Below are 22,990 nucleotides of genomic sequence, written 5' to 3' on the forward strand. Positions count from 1 at the left end.
TTAATCCGTTGCGCCTCAGAAAATTTTGCTGTGGAGGAAGGGACGTGTGCACTAGGGCAGCTCACACAGTAACAGCTTTAGCCGAAGCTGCTGCTGCTTCATGCATGGAATTCACGGTGCTCAGACCTCAGGTGGTCACTTTTTTCCCCTAAAACCACATGTGCAGGTTGAAAAACCACCTTCCTAGTGCAGCTGAATCGCTTTTGAAAGGCGGATAAAACAGGTCTCAAACCACAGTATGGATATTTTGAACCAAACACAACTCTGACTGCTCCTATAACCTCCCACAGGTATCGTTTACAATATCTCCATAACGACGGGGGATATCCGAGGGGCTGGCACCAACTCCAAGATCCACATCATCCTTCACGGGTCCAAAGGCGTAAAAAACAGCGGGAAGATTTTCTTGGAAGGGGGCCAATTTGAACGGGCCAGGACGGACATCTTTAACATCGAGATAGCAGCGCTTCTCAGCCCCCTGAGTCGAGTCACCGTAGGACACGACAATGACGGCGTCAGCGCCGGCTGGTACTGCGAGAAGGTGAGAGGCATCGGCGGCGCCACGCACATTGTTATGATGAGGCGGCGCAGTCAGACCCGCTGGTGTTTCACTGTCTAAAAGGGTCAAAATCGTTTTCAAAGTTTTTACAGTCAGGTCCCGCGAGAAAGTAACCTTTGTGCAAAACCAAAATCGAAATGTGTGTGGAGGGGGAGGGGTTTTTCTGTCTCTTTCGGGGCTGGATCTCACAGGCTAGCTCTTTACACGAGTCTCTATCCCCCAGGGTCAGAGTCATTTTTTTGGGGGGGGGGGAGGGGTAGAGAAAAATAGCCGGAGTGACCGGGGGGCCTTTATACTTTCTTTTACCCTGGGAGAGGTATACTTTATGTCCCGCAGTGAGTGCTGCAAGCGCCGAATAATACGCTGGGGACTCTGGTCGGGTGTCTGCAATGAATCCCTTACTGATAGTGAATAAGAATGAGCATATGGCACAGGTAACAATGTCCTCAGCACTAGGGATGTGAATCGTGTGATCGATCGTCTTAACGATCGATTTTGGCTGGGGGGGGAGGGAAATCTGATCGTCATGGTTTTTTTTGTTAAAAAAATCGTAAATCGGGGGAGGGCGGGAAAACCGGCACACCAAAACAACCCTAAAACCCACCCCGACCATTTAAAACAAATCCCCCACCTTCCCGAACCCCCCCAAAATGTTTTAAATTACCTGGGGTCCAGTGGGGGGGTCCCGGCGCGATCTCCCGCTCTCGGGTCACGGCTGCGTTAATAGAAATGGCGCCAGTGGCCCTTTGCCCTTACCATATGACAGGGCAAAAGTAGCGCCGGCGCCATTTTGAATATTGGCAATACGGCCCGAGTGCAGGAGGTCGCTCCCGGACCCCCGCTGGACTTTTGGCAAGTCTTGTGGGGGTCAGGAGGCCCCCCAAGCTGGCCAAAAGTCCCTGGGGGTCCAGCGGGGGTACGGGAGCGACCTCCTGCACTTGTGACGTCGGGTAATAGGAACCAAAATGGCGCCTGCGCTACCTTTGCCCTGTCATATGGTAAGGGGCAAAAGGCCACCGGCGCCATTTCTATTAACGCAGCCGTGGCCCAAGAGCGGGAGATCGCGCCGGGCCCCCCCCCACTGGACCCCAGGTAATTTAAAACATTTTGGGGGGGGGGGTTCGGGAGGGTGGGAGATTTGTTTTAAAGGGTCGGGGTAGGTTTTAGGGTTGTTTTGGTGTGCCGGTTTTCCCGCCCTCCCCCAATTTACGATTTTTTGACGATAAATCGGGGGAATTGCTATTGTATCGCGGCTCTAACGATTTTTGACGATTTAAAATATATCTGACGATTGTTTTAAATCGTCAAAAAACGATTCACATCCCTACTCAGCACTGCAGATGATCCCCTTCTTAGAGTCGTTCTCCCTGGCTGTGCATGGCATGTGAAGCCTTTATATACCCCCAGGGCTTGGATAAGTGAAGATCCCAAGCGGCAGGAAAAACCCCTCTGACCCCAGTGAAAACAGAGTAACAGACAGTCTCAGCACGGAAAGCCCCCAAATCCGCTCTCCCCGGGAGCTGAAGACTCCGATTGGGTGTCCTGGAAAGGTTTCCACTTGGTTTTACTCACAGTTCAGCTCCCATGCACTTGCTCTCTCTTAATGCTCTCGAAGCTCACAATGGGAGGGATCCTCTCAGGAACGTGCAGCTCTAGATGTGCCTCCTCGGATAGGGAGGGACAGCAAAACGTTTCCTCCCGGCTCTTCTGACGGGAAAAAAAAAATCCTTTTCCCCCCCTAAAACTCATCAAAATACAAGAAGGTCCTTGAGTCAGGGCACCACCATGGAGGCTGCAGAGGGGCGGGTCTTCTTTGTTCTGGACCCGCCCCCCTCCCAGGGAAACGGTTCCCCGTGCCCTCTCTCCAGGTGACACCTAGGGGGGGGGGGGTCTTCCAGGGCTTCTTACCACAAAAATGGCCAAGACCCGAACACAACCCAGGAGCAAGCTCAGCCAGCCAGTTAGTGGAGTGGTAGTGCGGCCTCTCAACCTGGCTCAGGACCTCCGGGCACGGTTTGCCTGGATCCCCTAAGCAGGCCAAAAAAAATCCAGTGCAGAAAAACGCCCCTGTTACTACCACCTAACTCTGAAACTCAAAAGATACTGCCTCCAGTCGCTCAGTAGAGGGCTGCTTTTATTACATACCAGGAGGGCGACCATGCCAGCACCCTCAAAGGAAGGTGCTGAACATGAATGGTACCTCCCCGCAATTACTAAACCATACTGCACTAGCTAAAAGGCGTTCACTAAGGCCTTAATGGCAATGGACCCTGAGGGGTCATTACGCGCAGTTGTATATAAAAGACACCTCCCCCCTCTTATTTTGGGTGTACAGTAATAGCAAAAACGTTTAGGTTAGAATTTATCTTCAAGCTGCAGAATGAAAGCTTTTGTTTTATATCCAAGATTTTCCTGGAGAAATGTGATTTAGTAACTCATCTGTACTTAATTAGTGGCTCCTAACACAAAAACCAGTGTTCAAATAATTGCAAACAATACAACCTGAATCTCTTTAGCCTCAGTTTTCATCTATTTTTGTTTTTTATTTTTTTCTCAGAACTGTCGTCTCTGGGGTTGATGACTGAAATATTGGCCTCTTTGCCACCTAAATAACCTGTTTGCAAACCAGTAAATCATCACCAGTATTCAAAAAGGTTTCGTTTTAATATTATCTGTCAACCCAGAACTATATAAAGTGATGCTGTCAGAAACAAGAAAGCACTAATTTATACCGGAGTTTAATGATCGCCATTAGCCCTTTCAGGCCAAGGTGTTAGTAACTCAAATGACTAAAGGAATTTTGTGATTTTTCTTTTTTTTTTTTTTTTTGTGCAATAAAATGTAAAATAAAGCCTTCATAATGTATTCTTTCTTAATGAATACTTATGCAAACCATGTATCTACTGGATCTTTTTTCAGGATAAAAAAAGATCGTAAAATGGTGAATACTTTGTATAGCTATCTGGTTACATTTACCCTTAATCCCTCTGTAATTGAGCAAATCTGTGGGGGGGGGGGGGGGGGTTCCCCCAGTATTAATACTGCAGTTCAAGGGAGGGGAATTCTCATCCATTCCTAAAAACATACTTTTTTATCTGGCACAATTAGTAGCAAGATGCTCGATTTATACAAGAACTGCTTTCCTAGAGGACTAGACTTGGTAACGAAGAGCTTTGACTCGGCCTCTTATCCACCATGTCTTTTCTCTGTGAATTCAGCATTTGAATAGTAAGCATTCTGAACATCAATTATAGTCTCATTAACCACATAAAATACAGATTTCAGAATGAGGAAAATCATCTTCCTTCCCAAAGATTTCATACACATAATCTCTTCTGAACTGGAAGGAAAGAGTGGAATGACTGCTTTTTCAGTAATGATGTTCTCATAAAAGAGGGGTGATGGGTAAAAAAAAAAACTACAGGCAGAAGATATGTGGCAAGATGATTTGTTGTGTCAACATTGTCTTCACTGAGTTTATGGCTGTTTCTATAGTAAGCCACTGCTGTTCTGGAGACCGCATCTTCAAAAGGATCTAAATAGGATGGAGTCAATCTAGAAGGCGGCTACTAAAATGGCCAGTGGTCTTCATTCTAAAGCATATGGGGATAGACTTAAAGGTCTAAACACGTATACCCCTGAGGAAAGGGGTATACATCAGTAGCGTGCGATATAATTCGTTTTTAGGTACTTGCCAGGATCTTATGGCCTGGATTGGCCACTGTTGGAAACAGGATGCTGGACTTGATGGACCCTTGGTCTGACCCAGTATGGCAATTTCTTATGTTCTTATGTATGATGGAGACATTTAAATATTTCCAAGGTTTGCATGCATAAGGGGTGGACCTCTTTACAAGGAAAAGAGACTCTAGAACAAGGGATCATGGGATGAGGGTCACAAGGGATAGACTCAGGCGTAATCTAAGGAAATATTTCTTTACAGAGAGGGTAGTGGATGCACGGAACAGCCTCCCAATGGAGGTGATAGAGACAAGGACAGTATCAGAATTCAAGAAAGCATGGGATAAACTCAGAGGTTCTCTGAAGGAATGGTAGGGATTGGAAAGCTGAATAGTTGATGTGGATAGGGCAGACTAGATACCACCCATGTTTTTCCCCATAGAATTTAGAACTGAACAAGGCATCTTGCCATAGGTTGTATGTCTGAAATTAAACAAAACAACGATTTCAGAAATGGTAGTAACATTTCCATCTCAGTTGTTTTTCCCATTCTCCCTCTTGAACTGAAGCAAGAATCTGAAACTGTACTGCTTTTCAGTAGTAATGCTGGGTGGGTTGGGGTGGCAGGGGGAAGTACAGAAAAAGAATGATCTATTCTTGGAAGCCGTCATTTAGTCTATTTTCAAGCAATATGGATTGTGGAAGGATAATACTTTATTCTGCAAATGCTGTTTCCATTGGAGAATGGGGTATTAGGTCACAGATGATAGTGATTCAGCTTGTAGCCCACAATTTTTTGTCCTTATTTTTTGGTGTTTGACCAATAAGGTAGCCTAGCATCACTTATATTTTTCGAACGGCACAAGATAAATATCAGGAACTGATGAGGCATCATGATCTTTCTCTTGGAAAGTTTTCTTGCCTATATGCCCTCTTGAACTGGAGCAAGGTTGAGGAATGGTAGTACTTTTATATAATAATGCCCCAGCTCGGATATGAATGGAGGGGGAAACTACAAGCAAACTAATTATCCCGCAGGGAAAGAAATGCCACTTGTTTATATATTTATTTATAAATATTTGATATTCTGCCTTTTCCTAAATTAATCTCAAGCTTAGATTATAATCCAAGCGGCACTAAACCCTTACACGTTCCTTATTTAAACCCACTTTGTGTGTAGTTTAAGAAAACACCCGTGTGCCCTACTGTTTCAACAGAGAAACGCAGGGTAGGCCCCATTTTGCTTAATGGCTGTCTGGGACTCATTGCCTTTTTCTCTGCGGGAAAACAATGACGAATCTTGCCGCAGGTTATCTTTTCTGAAATGAGAACGAATAACGTAGAGAGGGAGGTAGGACTCAACTTTCTTATACAAAGTGTTACATGAAAACCCGATCAACTGAAACAAATGAACTGTGACTTTTACACTCCCTAATGGTGTTCTTTTTGAAGAGGGAATTATGTGCAGCATTTAGTCTAGTTGCAGAGAATGTAACTTGAGACAGGATTCCTTACTGTCCAGTCACTATTTTCATGGGGTTGATTGTGAGTGGGATTTTTCAAGGCATACTAGCAACCCTTCCCTTCTTTACACAGTGAAAACTGTTGTTTCTGCAAGAAAAATTCATGCCATCACTTATTGTATGTTTTCTGAACTTAGAAAAAATAAAAAAAACAGAAATATATAATACAACTTCCTTGCAGAATGTTTTTTTTCTAAGTATTCATGATGACTCTTGAACTGAAATATCATCAGGAAATGTAGTAAATTACACTCAAGGGGTCTGGGTTAAAAAAACAATAACATTATATTAGAAAGTTGTGTCACATACTCCTGTACACATTAGTTAGTCTACATTCATTAAATTGTAAGCTACAGAAAAAAGTTGTATTGTTTTCTTAGGTAAAATAAGGAGCATGCCCCAGTTTGCTCTGAAAAACTCTGGTGGCAACCTCCTTATTTTCCCTACATAAATACTGACTAACCAATAAAGTGACCCATCACAAGTTAGGTTTCTGAAACTGGACAAAATGATGCTTAGAAGAATATAGGTTACAACTTTCTCATACAAACCTTTGTTACCCATAATTCCCTTAAAATGGAACATTATCAGGGAAACTAGTAAGACATGCACATATTTACTCCACTGCAAGAGGACTCACAGGTAATAAAACTTTGCATTTAGAAATCTAATACTCATTCTCGAGAATGGCATTTTATCTATTATCTGATGGATTCTAATACCTTATTATTTTCCTCACATTTTTATATTGTGAAAGATTGGAGAAAGGGGACTATTACAGCATTTTTGCTGTTGAATCCGATCTCCTTTTAATAAATAATGGCAAAATAATGACGTATTCAGCTCCGTGTTACTGAAATCATAGGAAAACATCTATTTTTGTATATCTAGAATGTAAACACAAAGAGGGTCACTTTTGTGATATCCAGGCTTTTGCTGGTCTCATGGTTTTAGCCACTGTATCAATGTTTCAGCAGTAAGGTCTTCATCTATATTGGTGATAATATTATAATAATTTTTATATAATACCGTGTCAATGGCATTGCATATGGTAATTTACATGGTTGCATTGTTTCCAAAGAATCATCAGTCAAAACTTGAACACAAGAAGGTTTAGTGACAGCTTCAAGGTTGCAACATCAATGATGGATAGAAGAACCGAACCAGTTTCTCTGGTTCATAGCTCTGTGCTCCAAATATAATATATATGTACTACAATATATAGGTCAGAGATGGATTTACCATGCGAATGCCATACATGGATATACGTGTCTGAAATAAGATGTTTCAATTCAGTTTCTAGCAAATACATTTTTCCACATCACTAAGATGTTCCAGCTGGTGCTTGTGACCTCTTACAGGTATCTTATTTGGGCTGGATATGGACACTGAGCTACTCAGTCACCTTTCAGAGAACTCTCCAGAATAGAGGAGAGGCATCCTGTTATGGCAGAGTGATGCTGCACGGCTCTCGTGCATGCTGTGGCATAACCAGTACATCATGCACTACTTTGCATATGGAGCCTCTACCAAGCATTAAAATTAATTTTCTTTACAAAAAGCTCCTAACAATAATATACCATTACAGTTCAGATGGATTTGAAAGTCTGTTGAGCACTACTGAAATCTATTCCACCCCTTGGTGTCAGAACATTAAAAGGGTCTTTCTTCTTTTTCTTCCCCAGGTGGTTATTTATTGTCCATTCACCGGCATTGAGCAGACCTTCCCTTGTTCTAAATGGCTGGATGAGGACGAAGGCGATGGGCTGATAGAACGGGAGCTCTATGAAATGGTCTCCCTGCGTCAAAAGAGACAGAAAAGTATGGGCAAAACTCACAGTCTGATTTCATTTAGCACAGTCTATAGGGAAGGATTGATACTTTCCAGCTCAGTTCTAGATTCTGTGAAAATCATTTGCTCCCCTCACAAAGATTCTCACATAGTGCAGACAGACTTTTCTCATGAAGGTTTATGGTGTGTTTTTTTTTTAAAGGTTTATTATTAAAATGTGAACAACTGTAGGCCCAAGGATTTGTTTTCAACCCGCATGTAAGGTTTAGGATGACCATGATTCACATGGTCAGGCAGATGAATATTCTTCTTCTTCAATTTATCGAAAGCAATCTATATGAGAATTTTAAACTTTTAGAGCTTCTTATAAATGCGGATGTGCTTTTCCATCTCAGAGAAGGCTGCATGTGATGTTGGTTGACTTGGGCAGCAGCAATGCGATATTCCAAGATGAAAAGTACAGTATGATTGTGCCTACCAGCCATTCAGTCATGCATTCACTCATACGTTCAGGATTCTTTGTAGGTTGCAACACATCATCTTGGACCAGCATATGGTGGGGCATATGTGGACTTGAAAGCTGATGTACAACATCTTTTAAGTATTCTTATTTTGAATCAATAAAAGGCATTACAAATTGTAAATAAAAAATCATGTTCTTCAGGACCCATAGGGCTATTAGTATATTCAGCATTACATTTTATTATTCATTCATACTCAAAGTCAGCAGGGTTGTTATATGTCAGCTATAAGGGGTATTACATGAAAGATGCTAACCTCAGATGACCTCAAGATAGCCAGTCAATATAATAAAGATCCTGGGAAAGCTAACAATATGGCTTGGTTATATAAGCAGAGGTATCAGCAGAAAAAAGGGGGAAATATACTGGTTCTGTATAGGTCACTAGTGTGATCTTAGCCTGAGTAATGTGTACAGTTCTGAAGGCCATACCTTTGCAATAATATTGAGGATGTAAGTAGTTCAGAGAAGGGCAGCTAAAATGATACAGGACCTGTATATTCTTACTACATGTCTGTTTTTGACAATCCAGTTGGAATCTATTTTCTCCTTCGATTTTAATTATGTTACCTGTTCTTATGATTTTAATTTAACTCAAATCTTTTAATTTATTTTCTTGTATTACATACCTTTGTCTGTATTTAGTATTCTATTTTGTTTTTAATATGTATGTTCACTTTGTAAACCGTTTTGACTACCTCCCAGTAAAAAAATGCTATATAAAAATTGTTTACATAAATAAATAGGTAATGAATGACCAGAAGCCACACACTTCAGGACAAAACCACCACATATGAATATATGTACCCATCTACCCACACCCTCTCCCACATTGGTCACTGGCACCAGGGAATCATTTAGAATAAAATACAGGAGTACGATAAGTTCTGTTTAGGGCAGAGATCCAAATAGCTTTCCATGCCCTGGAATCTAGGTCGGCACCTAAATCTGCATTCTGTAAATTAATGATAGAATGAGGAGTGTCCTTTACCTCAAAGTATCCCCGGTATATAAGTGAAATACTCTTTACATACGCATCTGGATCATTTAAAAATTTCTCCAGACCATCCAGCTGCCTTAAAGGTTTAACAAATCAAGTCGTTCCCCCAAAACTTACCTCAGTTGTAAATAAAAAGCATGAGACTCTGGGGGAATTTCATACTTTGCACATAATTGCTGAAATGTAAGGATACTCTAATCATCCCATAACTGTGTTATATGTATCAACCCCTTATCCCACCAAGCTTTAATTGCTGGCGAGAACATACAACCAGAAATAGTTGGATTTTCATAAATAGGGGTAACAGGTGAAAATGTCAACAGGTAAAAAGGTATCAATATTCCATCCCAGAAATGTTAACACTTGCCTCCAAATATTCAGTGTATGGGCCAACAAGGGACTATTCCTGCATATTCTTCTACTGTTAGGGGAGTCACGAGGCAGGAAACGAAGTACTGCCAAATTAACTGCCTCAACTTGGATCCTTTCTAGCAAAAGCCAAGACTCATCTTTTGAAGTCCACCATACTTTCAAAAAGATAAGTCGGGCCGTCCAATAATAAACACAAAGGATAGGTAGCACCATACTTACTTGGCACTTGGGCAGCCACAGTTGACTTAATCTCATCCGGGCCTGTCAACCCTGCCAAATGAAACATGAAATGCACTTATTTAAATCATTGAACATAATGACAGGGATTAAACGGGATATGTTGAAAAAGATACAAAAGCTTTCATAACAACTTCATTTTAAGCAAGCTGATTCGACCCACTCAGGAAATCGTCAAATACTCCCATGCTAACATATTTTGCTTCAATTGATTGTTGAGGGGTGTATAATTCTTAAAGCAAAACTCCTTAGGGTATCTAGAAACAAAATGGGCCAGATTTTAAAAAGGTTACGTGCTCCAGGCCTATTTTAAAAAGGTCCAGCGACGTCCATAAAGCCCCGGGATGCGTGTAAGTCCCGGGGCTTGCAAAAAGGGTCAGGGAGGGGGTGGGGAGCGGGGTCAGAGGAATCTGTGCAGCAGCAGTGGGTTTCCAGGGAGGGGAAGATACCTTAGCAGCTAAGGGAGCTCAGCGATGAGGTTTTTCAGCAGCTTCTCTGCCTGTGGCGGAGATCGGGTGTTGGCTCCGAGGTGCTGCGGGACTGTTCCCTTGCTTGCCATTGAGGTGCTGGTCGTGACGCAGGTGTGGGGAGGAACAGCGTGTGTGTGTGTGTGTGTGTATGTGTGTGTGTGTGCGGCAAAAGCAGCATGGTCTTCGGGGGTGTGAATTGAGCATGACCGCACCAGTAAAACAAGCCTTGCGGGTGACGGCGTCTAGCACTGAGGCTCTCCCCCTGTCAGCGCGGAAATGGCGACCATTTTCGATTCCCTAGCAGCGTCAGTGGGAGAGGCAGGAGAATCCCCTCCTCGACTTTCGCCGATGGTTCCCTGTCCCACAAAGGTGCAGAGAGGCACTTGCACTGAGGTTCTGGTAGAGGTGTCCTGCCAGTTTTAATTAGCGGGATGCTGGTTCCTAGCCCCAGTCTCCATGGATTCTCGGCCAGTCAAGAGGCCTAAACTGTTGAAAACCTCTTCAGGCCAATGATGTTCGGTGCCGGATCCGGGCCTAAACATGCTTAAGGTGCAGGCAGGCTTTGCTTAGCCACGTGGTAGTCCACGGCAGTGGTTCTTTTCCCGCATGCGTAGGCGTGGGTGCGCATTCTCGTCATGTGGCCATTGCATGCGCAGGGGCCTGTGTGCATAAGGTCGCAGCCTAGATTTAAGCGCATAGGTCTGTGACCTAGACTTGAGCGCATATGTGCACAGGTACTTGTGCATGTAAGGCCGTGACCTAGACTGGTGCACATATTTGTGCGGGTACTTGTGTGCACATAAGACTGCAACCTAAACTTGGGCGCATATTTCCACAGGTATTATGTTTCGTGGACCCATGCCTCTGGAGATTAGACTACAGAGAGATTATAAACTTTTTAAAAAGAGTTTAAAAACCTGGCTTTTTAATCAAGCATTTGTTAGAGAAAACGGAGTTTAGGGGCGTAATGAATACAGGCAGCAGAACACCAGCACACAGCGCTTAACTTAATTTGTGCGATTTTGTTATTTTATTGCACCATTAACATTAGTAAAATATACAGTTATGCATAGACATGTAAAAAAGGACAATATTTATAACTTTCATCAACTAGTCTTTATTATGAAACTATGTTACCGGACTTTAATGGCACTTTTATAGATAGTATTAATATATACAATCCCCATAATTCTATATGTGCCTTTCTGTAAACCGTTGTGATGGTATATAACTTAACGACGGTATAGAAAAGATTTTAAATAAATAAATATAACAGCCTTACCTGAGATCAGTCCAGCATTAGGAGTTGGCAGGGGTAGCCGAGATCCAAACCCAGTAATTCTAGGCCAGTCCGGGTTGAAGGCAGGCGGCAGACAACTTGAGCCCAAAATCCAATCTGAGTCCGGGGCCGGTGGCAGGCAAACAGAATCCAAAGACAATCCAAGTCCGGGTCAGGCAGCAGACAAACAGAGTCCAAAAGACAGTCTGAATCCAAAAGAACAAAGAGAATCACAGAAAAGCAGCACCAGCACAAGCAAATCTGCAGCCGAGGCAAAGGCTTGTGCTGGAATGCCATGTTTAATATTCTTAATTTCCCGCACTAGCGCGGGGATTGTCGGGATGGACGCTGATGTGAGGGGAGGAGAGCAGCCACACTGATTCGCTCACAGCACTGCGGCGCACGGCCATGATGCTGTCGAAGGAAGACTGCGTAGTGCTGAGAAGTAGTCGGCGGGAACAAGGTATGGGTCTGAGCCCTAACAGCAGGAACTTGTTAACGTACAACCATGGCCTATACAAGTGCGTAGTTGCGCATATACTTGTGTGCGTACTATCGCGACCTAGTCTTGAGTGTGTATTTGCATGCATCCTGGAGGGATCTGCGTGTATGCCCAGGTGGCAATGGTGTGCACACAAGAGGCCGCCTAAAGCCGAAGTTCAGGAGAGCTAGGCGCCGGGGACAAACAGGTCCATGTGCCTTGCTATCTGTGAGGCTTGCTATCTGATAGCAATTCAGTCCTCACTCTCTTTCCATTTGTGTTAGTGCTGTTTAGAAGCGTAAAGCAATTTGATTACTACAGATTTTGCCCATGTTGGGACATCCCCTCAGCCTATGGTGTCTCTGGTGGGGAGTGAAGTGGGAGTGGAGGCAATGGTTATTTCTCTTTCTTTCTTGTTCCCAAGGGCAGAAGCATCACTGAGAGAGAGAGGTTGGAGAAAGCAAGTTTGGGCCTAAGGGCTCCAGTATAGATTCATCCTCCTTCTCCTGGGTGGAATGTTTCCTGGGCCTGCAGACCTTTCAGCAGGGGTGGCCAGCAAAGACAAAGCAACCTACTATGTAGGGAACATGTACTCGGGCCTCCCATTTGTTAGTCACGGCACGCAAATGCTGCAGGGAGGCTTTCCATGGTAATGTTCAAGGGGGTGAGGATCATGAGACATTGGAGGATTCTGATGGGGAATTGGCTTTCTCACCTCTAGAAGAGGGAGAAATTGCATATGATTGAGAGCCACTTCAGACTCTGCTCAGATTTTTTCTTTTTTCACAGAGATGTCTTGCTGTGTTTGTTGGCTTAGACTCTGAACATGCTCGGCGTGGCCCGAGTCTATTGGCTCAGACCTTGAACATGCTTAGTGTGGTTGGAGGTCAGTTTTAAGTTAAATGTCCTGTTTCTTTTCCCTCCATATCCAATTCAAGAGATATTGGATTTAAAGAAGGTAAACTCTGAAGTCCAACTCTGAGGTCCATCATAGCTGCAGTACACAAGGGAAACTTCTTGGCATCTCTGAATCTGCACATAGCCATCAGGCTGAAGCACGAGAGATTCCGGAGGTTCATTGTCCTAAGGGAACATTTTCAGTTATGAGTCCTTCCCTTCAGCTGGCGATGGCTTCATGTACCTTCATCAAGGTCATTGTGGTGAGGGTGGCTGCATTGCAAAAGGAGGGTGTGTTTGGTGTATCTGTATCTGGATGACTGGTTCATTAGTGCAAAATCAGATGACCTCTGTTGACAATCAGTACAAAAAGTACTGATGCACTTGAAGTCTCTAAGATGGTTGGTGAACCTAGCAATGAGCCTTTTAGTTCTCTTACAAACTCTGGAATATCTGGAAGCTCAGTTCGACACATTGGCAGAGATTGTTTCTCACTGAGAGAGATTGCTGAAATTGCAGAGTCAGATTAGGGTTCTGCTAGAATTGTGGTGCCCAGGGTCTGGAACTATTTACAGATCCTGGGTTCTATGGCATCGACATTGGAATTAATGCATTGAGCATTCGCACATATGCAGCTTCTGCAGGGAGCTCTTCTTTCTCGTTGGAATCCATTATTGGAATAGTTTCATCTTCCTCTTCCTTTATAGAGGGAAACCAGGAACAGACTTTGTGGTGGCTTACTCGCATCAGTCTCGAGCATAGTGTGGAACTGGAGATTCTGAACTGGATAATAGTCACCACTGATGCAATCCTCTCCAGATGGAGGGCAGCCTGGCAAGATCAGTTAGTGCAAGGCCAGTGGTTGAAACAGGAGGACTCATGGCTTATCAATCAGTTTGAGACGAGAGCGGTGCACTTCGCATTGCTTGCCGATCTGCCAAGGTTACATGGCCATCCAGTACGGATCCTATCGGACAATGAAGCGATGGTGGACTACATCAACCATCAAGACAAAATCAAGAATCAGGCAGTGGCTCAAGAGGCCCCAGAGTTGATACTCTGGGAAGAGCAGTACTTGGAGAGGCTGACTGCTTCTCATATTGTCGGAGTGAAAAACATTCAGGCGGATTTTATCAGTCGGATAAAGTTAGACCCCAGGGAATAGGAGCTGTTGGAGGCAGCGATGTGCCTCATTCACAGAAGATGGGGGTATCCCAACCAACAAGAACACCAAGGTGTCACAGTTTTACAGCCCCTAAACAGAACACAGTACAAAGGAATCGAAGCTCTGGTTCTGCCGTAGACTCGAGGGATTTTTCGTTGTCTTCCCTCCCATGGCCTCTGGTGGACAAGGGATTACAGCGGATAGAGAAACATCCAGGCAATGTGATCCTGGTAGCTCCAGAATGGCCACATTGACCACGCTTTCCAGATCTGATCAACATGGCCATAGATGGGCCCCTGAGGTTCGGACACTGGTTGACCGTTTTCCACCAGGGCCCAATATTTTTAGGTTAGGCAGCTCACTTCTGCCTCATGGCCTCGCTTCTGAGAGGAGATATCTGAGATGGAGGGGATATTCCAAAGTGGTTATTTCCACCTTATTGCAGGCTAAGTGATCTTCTACATCCTTGATGTATGTGTAAATTTGGAGGATCTTTGAGTCCTGGTCTGCTGTTGACAGAGTGCAGCCTCAGTCTGTTCAGGCTATGGTGTTGCATATTTTGGCTTTTCTACAGAAAGGTTCTGGTCAAGGGACCGGTCTTTAACTCTCTGAGACTCCAGATAGTGACACTAGGCTGTTTCTGGAGTAAGGTCCACACATCCGGATGTTATAGGGTTCCTTCAAGGAGCTAAAAACATGCATCCTCAGGTGCAGAACATTTGTCCATCTTGGATTCTGAATCTAGTCCTTAGAGGACTGTGTGAGGCTCAGTTTGAACCACTAAAGACTTGACTCTTAAAGTGGTTTTCTTGGTGGCTATTTGTTCAGCCAGTAGAATTTGGAGCTCCAGGCATTGTCGTGTCGAGATCCCATCCTACAGATGTCTGATTTGGGGATATGTTTATGCATGGTGCTTTCTTTTCTGCCTGAGGTAGTCTTGGTGTTCCATCTTAGTTAGAAAATAGAGCTTTATGGATTTGGATTCCTCTACGCTTCACGTAGGGAAGCTTGGGCTCTTAGATTGGAGACATGTATTACTGAGGTATCTAAAGGTCACTTTTGATTTCCAAAGATCACATCACCACTTTGTAGATCAGATCATCTCTTTGTAATGTGGAGAGATCCAAAGAAGGGAAATAAGTTGTCTAAGGCTACAATAGTGTGGTGGCTGAAGGAAGTGATCGAGTTGACTTACATTTCAAAAGGGCGCCAGCTGCCAGGAGTTTAGTGGCAGACTTGACGCATGCTCAGGCGACTTCCTGGGCAGAGTCACAACAGGCATCTCAGCATGAAATTTTCTGGGCAGCTACTGGGAAGTCATTGCACACTTTTGCTAGGCATTATCACTTGGATGTGGGGGATCTGGCTTCAATGTGCTTTAGTTAGAGTGCTCTATGAGCGGAACTCTCCAGTGAGAGCACTGAGCCACCTTGCTGGTGGCTGAAAGGAATTAGTAAGTTTTGCTTGGGAATTTTTTTTTTTTAAAGTATTGGGGCGAAGTAAATTATTGGGGTATATTATTTAATGTGTTTGTGTGTTTGTGCTTTTAATAGTCAGTAAGGCAGCGAAAAAACAGAAGGATCCAACAGAAGAAAATAGGATAAAGTATAAGCATTGGCAAGTTAAATGTAAGACATTGATAAGACAGGCTAAGAGAGAATTTGAAAATAAGTTGGCCATAGAGGCAAAAACTCACAGTAAAAACGTTTAAAAATATATTCAAAGAAGAAAGCCCGTGAGGGAGTCAGTTGGACCATTAGATGATCGAGGGGTTAAAGGGGCACTAAGAGAAGATAAGGCCATCGCGGAAAGATTAAACGATTTCTTTGCTTCGGTGTTTACTGAAGAGAATGTTGGGGAGATACCCATTCCAGAGAAGGTTTTCATGGGTAATGATTCAGATGGACTAAACCAAATCACGGTGAACCTAGAAGATGTGGTAGGCCTGATTGATAAACTGAAGAGTAGTAAATCACCTGGACTGGATGGTATACACCTCAGGGTTCTGAAGGAACTCAAAAATGAAATTTCAGATCTATTAGTAAAAATTTGTAACCTATCATTAAAATCCTCCATTGTACCTGAAGACTAGAGGGTGGCTAATGTAACCCCAATATTTAAAAAGGGCTCCAGGGGCGATCTGGGAAACTACAGATCAGTTAGCCTGACTTCAGTACCAGGAAAAATAGTGGAAAGTGTTCTAAATATCAAATTCACAGAACATATAGAAAGACATGGTTTAATGGAACAAATTCAGCATGGCTTTACCCAAGGCAAGTCTTGCCTCACAAATCTGCTTCACTTTTTTGAAGGAGTTAATAAACATGTGAACCGGTAGATATATTGTATTTGGGTTTTCAGAAGGCATTTGACAAAGTTCCTCATGAGAGGCTTCTAGGAAAAGTAAAAAGTCATGAGATAGGTGGCGATGTCCTTTCGTGGATTACAAACTGGCTAAAAGACAGGAAACAGAGAGTAGGATTAAATGGACAATTTTCTCAGTGGAGGGGAGTGGGCAGTAGAATGCCTCAGGGATCTGTATTGGGACCCGTACTTTTCAATATATTTATAAATGATATGGAAATGAGTACGACGAATGAGGTAATCAAATTTGCAGATGATACAAAATTATTCAGAGTAGTTAAATCACAAGCGGATTGTGATAAGTTGCAGGAAGACCTTGTGAGACTGGAAAATTGGGCATCCAAATGGCAGATGAATTTTTCCCTATATACAAGGTGATGCATATAGGGAAAAATAGCCCATGCTATAGTTACACAATGATAGGTTCCATATTAGGACCTACCACTTAAGAAAGAGATCTAGGCGTCATAGTGAATAACACATTGAAATTGTCGGTTCAGTGTGCTGCGGCAGTCAAAAAAGCAAACAGAATGTTGGGAAATATTAGAAAGGGAATAGTAAAAAAAACGAAAAATGTCATAATGCCTCTGTATCACTCCATGGTGAGACCGCACTTTGAATACTGTGTACAATTCTGGTCGCTGCATCTCAAAAAAGATATAGTTGTGATGGAGAAGGTACAGAGAAGGGCGACCAAAATGATAAAGGAATGGAACAGCTCCTCTATGAGGAAAGACTAAAGAGGTTAGGACTGTTCAGCTTGGAGAAGAGACGGCTGAGGGGGCGATAGGATAGAGGTGTTTAAAATCATGAGAGGCCTAGAATGGGTAAATGTGAATCGGTTATTTACGGTACTCTTTCGGATAATAGAAGGACTAGGGAGCAGTCCATGAAGTTAGCATGTGGCACATTTAAAACTAATCAGAGAAAGTTCTTTTTCACTGAACGCACAATTAAGCTCTGGAATTTGTTGCCAGGGGATGTGGTTAGTGCAGTTAGTGTAGCTGAGTTTAAAAATGATTGAATAAGTTCTTGGAGGAGAAGTCCATTACCTGCTATTAATTAAGTTGACTTAGAAAATAGCCACTGCTATTAGTAGCAACAATAACATGGGATAGACTTAGTTTTTGGGTACTTGCCAGGTTCTTTTGGCCTGGATTGGCCACTGTTGGAGACAGGATGCTGGGCTTGATGGACCCTTGGCTTGACCTAGTATGGCATGTTCTTATGTTTCCTACCTGAGTTAAGGGGAGCTTAGGTACATCCCAGGAGTCTGGACTGATGTGGGTATGTACAGGAAAAGGAAAATTTGTTTTTACTTGCTAATCTTCATTCCTGTAGTACCACAGATCAGTCCAGAGACCCGCCCATTTACTGGGGAGTCCGCTGCTTGTACTATTGCTTTGTATACAGTGCAAGTTGGAGGTTTTTCAATGCTGATCGCTTATGTTAAATTTGTGAAATGATGTTTCCATTGTCTTTTTGAGCAACTTCACCTTCTTCCAGCTTGTTGAAGGGGAGTGAGTTTTCTTAGAAATTTAAGGTTGTTGCTGTCATCTTGGCTTGGGTACAGGTCAATACTGAGGAATTGCAGGTGACACACTGGGTTATGTACAGTGTCAGTGAAACTTTCTCTGTCTCTATCTGCTGGCAGGGAGGCAAAACCCAGGAGTCTGGACTGATCTGTAGTACTACAGGAATGAAAATTAGCAGGTAAGAACCAATTGTCCTTTGCTAGTGTTCCTTATGCTAAGAACACAGAGAAGCTAATCAGCACTTCTCACCTGCTCAGAAGTCAGAACAAACCAAATGACCTCTGGCAGAGGCAGTTTGATGATGGGAGCGAGAAAGAGGCAGGGAAGTGTAGGGGGCAAGAAACATCATATTGACTTGAAACATTGAAATAACTGGGTGCTTCCATTATTACAAGTTTGATATTATAAAACAGAACTTTACAAAAAAGGACAAAGGACTTTTGTTTGTTTGTGGAAATAACCAGTCACAGCAGGCTAACGCCCCCCTGCAGGTTGCACATTGGAAGAGTCCAGCACAGCTTAAGAGTGAATCCAAAGAAAAAGCTCTTTAATTAGACATAAAGAAAATTTCCAGCAGAAGAAAGTCAACAGGAGAAATATTTCTCATATTATTATTATAAAGTCTGCTGCACTGGCTCGCTTGTGGAAGGAGCAGGGGGTCATTTTCCAAGGAGTTACCGCAGGAGATAATTCCGCAAATCACACTAACAGCCGTTAATGCGATTTTTTAATTTAGTATGCAGGGGGCGGAGCATATGTTAAGTAGGAAAGAGTTATTGTGTGCTGCAACTCTTTCATTTGCAGTATGTTGTGTGCTAGAGGCTGGTAAAGGTTTATCACAGTTCACAATGTTTCCAGCCAGCCTGTTTCAGGAGGGGGAGGGGGGGGGAGAGAGAGAGAGAGAGAGAGAGACTTGCTATAGTGTCCATCAAGCTAGTTTGAGAGAACATTGCCCAAATCTCATCTTGGAGTGAGTTTCCTCACTCCGAAGGCCATCAAATCTTCACAAGAGACCACTGTTCTGTTGGTACATCTCACGTTGAATGTGAAAGTGGCCCCCAACCCCCTACACTCATACCTAATCCCCACCTCGAGTTACTAGGTGGGCCTCTCATAGGGATACAAATAGCTGTCTAGGGAAGAGACACTATAGCAAGTCTCTCTCTCTCTCTCTCTCTCTCTCTCTCTCTCTCTCTCTCTCTCTCTCTCTCTCTCTCTCTCTCTCTCTCTCTCTCCTGAGAGACCACATTACCATTTTTTTTTAAATGTCTGTTTTTCACAGAGGATAGTAAGTGTTCCATCTATGTTAAAACTGGGGTGCTTGTTGAGGATTCTTTATTTATTTATTTAACGTTTTTATATACTGACATTCATTTGCACATCACATCGATGTTGCAAACACTGAAGGAATACCATAAAGATTATTGATAAATTGGATCCAGGGTCTGGGCTATCTGAAGCGTATGTTTACCATTTGTTGGATGTGCAAAATATTAAGCAATGCGAGGTCATATATGCAGAGCATGTCCCCTGGGGTTCTGGTAACAGGCAGACGCCTGGGTGAACTCAAGTTTGACTATCTTATACCATAAGATTTATCTAGTGCTTCACTTTGTAGGCGCTTGATATAGCCCACTTTCAGACTTCCTGCCCATCGTATGACTGCGAAATATTTTTGCACCGTAATGTTCCTAGGATTTTATCTTCCTGACTGTGTATACTAAAAGAAAATCTGTGCTTCATTATAGAGAATCCCTGGTCACTTTGGATTTTTACAAGTGATATTAAAAATGCGGGGACGGATGCCAACATTCTTCTCCAACTTTATGGTGACAAGGGGAAATCAGATGAGATGAAGCTGGACAATAACTCTGACAACTTTGAAGCTGGACAAATTGATAAATTCATGGTAAAGCTATCTTAATGCATCTCTTCTGTTAAATTATTTACCTTTAAAAATAAAAATAATACTGCTGACAAGCAACCCTTAAGTGTAAAGGAAATGACTTTCTCCGAGAACAGCCAGGATGAATCAGTCATAGTGGGTAACGTCATTGGATGGCACCACAACTATGAAGCATTTCTTAGAAAGCTGTTAAAGCCTGGAAGGCCTTTCCAGACATTCACAGGAACACCCATCCAGCTGCCACTGCACAAAGGCCCCTCAATCCTTTTTGGTATGAGGATGACATTAGAAGCGTTTTCACACTACCTTCAAGTTCGTGTTTTCTTTGGGCCTCCTCAGTCAATTTCATTTCCTTCTCCAGTTCTTTTAGCCTCCTTAGTAGGTTTTTAGCACTTTAGAAAGTTTATTTTCTTTTCCACTGAAGGCACTTGGTCCCAAGTAAAAATTTTTTCCTTGTGGCGAGATCATGTTCCCTTGATGATGTTCAGTCTCTTTTGTTCTAGAAATTTCATCCTCATTAATTTTTTCACCGTGTCAGAGAAGTAAGGCAGCGGCTTTCAGTGATGCCCATGCTACAATTAAAAGATATTCACATTAATTGCATGATTATGGTCTAGGTCAAGATGCCCCTAGGTGTGACATCAGCATTTTGATATTGCCTAGTGTGTCAGGTTAGGGCCCCTCCTGGACACATACATGGTTCGCCTTGATATTCAAATGTCAAGGTTTTATTTGCAGACACAAGTTTCCTTTGCACATCACACCAGATCTGGTTCAGCAATCTATTACTTACAGAGAGTGTTTTGTCTGGGTCGGGACGTACCAAGTGGTTCATTGGTATTCTCTGTTCAGAATCCACTCCTACCCTCAGCAGTCTAGTTACCGTACTTCAACACTGGACCTTTCCCAGCAAACTCTTTTGAGCCCCCAAAGATGAATCTGGATCCTTGAAGGCAGGGGAGGGGCCATTTCCCAGGCTAACATTCAGGCCGATACAGTACAGTGCGCTCCGGCGGAGCGCACTGTACTGCATCGGGGATTAACAGTGCGCTCCGGCGCACTGTACTGTATCGCGGGTTAACAGTGCGCTCCGGCCGCATTAAGGATGAGTTGGCCGCCAGAGACATTCCTTGGGAGCCTGCTCGCAACATCCTAGACAAATCTCTTCTGCAGGAGGGTGAGGGGTGAGGGTGAGGGGTTTAGATTTTTATTTAGGATCAACAATCGCGATTTCCAACGTATTCAACATAGCTATGTTGAATGGGTTGGAAATCCGATCGTTTTCGCCTCATCACTTTTTTAAGTTAAACAACAAAAATAAGTTGCGTTTTACCTATAAGTTCAAAACGAATGCACACCCCTAGTACTTGCCAGGTTCTTATGGCCTGGATTGGCCACTGTTGGAAACAGGATGCTGGGCTTGATGGACCCTTGGTCTGACCCAGTATGGCATTTTCTTATGTTCTTATGTTCTTAACAGTTTCACTTGGATCATCCTGGTAAACCGGGTCCTTTGAAGAGGGGGCGTAAGGGAGGGGGTTCTGTTGCGATCTAGCGGCCGGGTCCTTACCTGCTGCCTCCCGTGGCGGACCACGGTGGGGGGCGGCGCTTCCGGGCCTACCGGGTCTCTTCGCGGCGGCGTCCCCACAAGGGAGATGCCGCCGAGCCTCGAGTAAAACTCCGCCCCTTCCCGGGGCACGCGCGCGCATGAGAGGGGACCTTTTAACGGTCCAACTGCGGGGAGCTCCAGCCCGCCCCCTTTGCTGATGTCAGATGCTGGCAACTACTTAAGGCTGGCGTCTGCCCTGTGGAGGTTGCCTAGCAACGAAGTTACTCAGTGTTTGAGTGTTTTGTCTGTTATTGCTGTTCCTGTTCCGTTGTTCCTATTCCTGCTGATCCTGATTCTGATGATCCAGATCCTGCTGATCCTGATCCTAATCCTGGTCTTGCCGCTCCTGATCCTGATCCTGATCCTGTTGTTCCAGATCCCGCTCCGCTTCAGGATTCCTCTCGGTTAGTTCTTTGGTTTCTGACTTTGGCTCTGCTGCCTGCCTCGACCCTTGGCTCTTCTTCTTGTCTCGTTCCTTCTCCTAAGTCCCAGCGGTCTGGGTCCTCACAAGCTCCTCTCGGGGGGACCTCAGACTTCCAGGGTGAAGACTCCATCTACTCTTCAGTCTCGCTGCTGTCACCTAAGTCTCAGCGGTCCGGATCCTCACGAGCTCCTCTTGGGGGGATCTCGGGCTTCCAGGGTGAAGATTCCACTTTCATCTCTGTCTTGGTTCTGCCTCCCAGCCTGTGCCATCTCCAAGGAATCCGCTCTTCCTATCTGCGCACTCCGCTAGGCCGGTCCAAGGGTCCACCGTTCTGTCCGCAACATTAGCATACAAATATTTCAAAGTGTGTTTTTTGTTTGCATTTGCATTCTGCTTTTCAGTTGACAGGAATAAATTGGAATCTTTTAGCTCAGGTGAGTTTATATGCACTTGAACTACTTTTCCTACTATTGGAACCTCTCTGTTGGGATGCCCTAACTCTAATGCTTAATTAGTATCCTTTGAAGATACCTCCCTCTGAACGATGCTCTGTTGAGCGACTGTTGGCTTTACCCTTTGTTCTAGTTTAAAAGCTGCTCTATCTCCTTTTTAAAGGTTAGCGCCAGCAGCCTGGTTCCACCCTGGTTAAGGTGGAGCCCATCCCTTCGGAAAAGATTCCCCCTTCCCCAAAAGGTTCCCCAGTTCCTTCCAAAACTGAATCCCTCTTCCTTGCACCATCGTCTCATCCATGCATTGAGACTCCAGAACTCTGCCTGCCTCTGGGGACCTGTGCGTGGATCAGGGAGCATTTCAGAGAATACTACCCTGGAGGTTCTGGATTTCAGCTTTCTACCTAAGAGCCTCCCTCCCACATATTCCTATGTTGGTGTTGCCCACATGTACCACGACAGCCAGCTCCTCCCCAACACTGTCTAAAATCTTATCTAGGTGATGCATGAGGTCCGCCACCTTTACACCAGGTAGGCATGTTACCAGGCGATCCTCACGCCCACCAGCCACCCAGCTGTCTACATTCCTAATAATCGAATCACCAACTATGATGGCTGACCTAACCCTTCCCTCCTGGGCAGTAGTCCTGGGAGACACATCCTCGGTGCGAGAGGACAATGCACCACCTAGAAAGCAGGTCCTTGCTACAGGATTATTTCCTGCTGC

At 43.9% G+C, this 22,990-nt stretch overlaps 1 protein-coding gene across 1 annotated transcript in view; it reads left to right on the forward strand.

Annotated features, from left to right (window-relative positions):
- The window catches only part of LOXHD1 (lipoxygenase homology domains 1), a 557,082-nt gene that overhangs the window by 282,509 nt on the left and 251,583 nt on the right, over window positions 1-22,990 (forward strand). The window contains exons 14-16 of the mRNA XM_029580624.1: window positions 291-541; window positions 7,449-7,584; window positions 19,624-19,784. Of these exons, the coding sequence (XP_029436484.1) occupies window positions 291-541; window positions 7,449-7,584; window positions 19,624-19,784 (548 nt within the window). The remainder of the gene's footprint in view (window positions 1-290; window positions 542-7,448; window positions 7,585-19,623; window positions 19,785-22,990) is intronic.

Source organism: Rhinatrema bivittatum, chromosome 1, assembly GCF_901001135.1.
Source record: "Rhinatrema bivittatum chromosome 1, aRhiBiv1.1, whole genome shotgun sequence".
NCBI classification, from domain to species: domain Eukaryota; kingdom Metazoa; phylum Chordata; class Amphibia; order Gymnophiona; family Rhinatrematidae; genus Rhinatrema; species Rhinatrema bivittatum.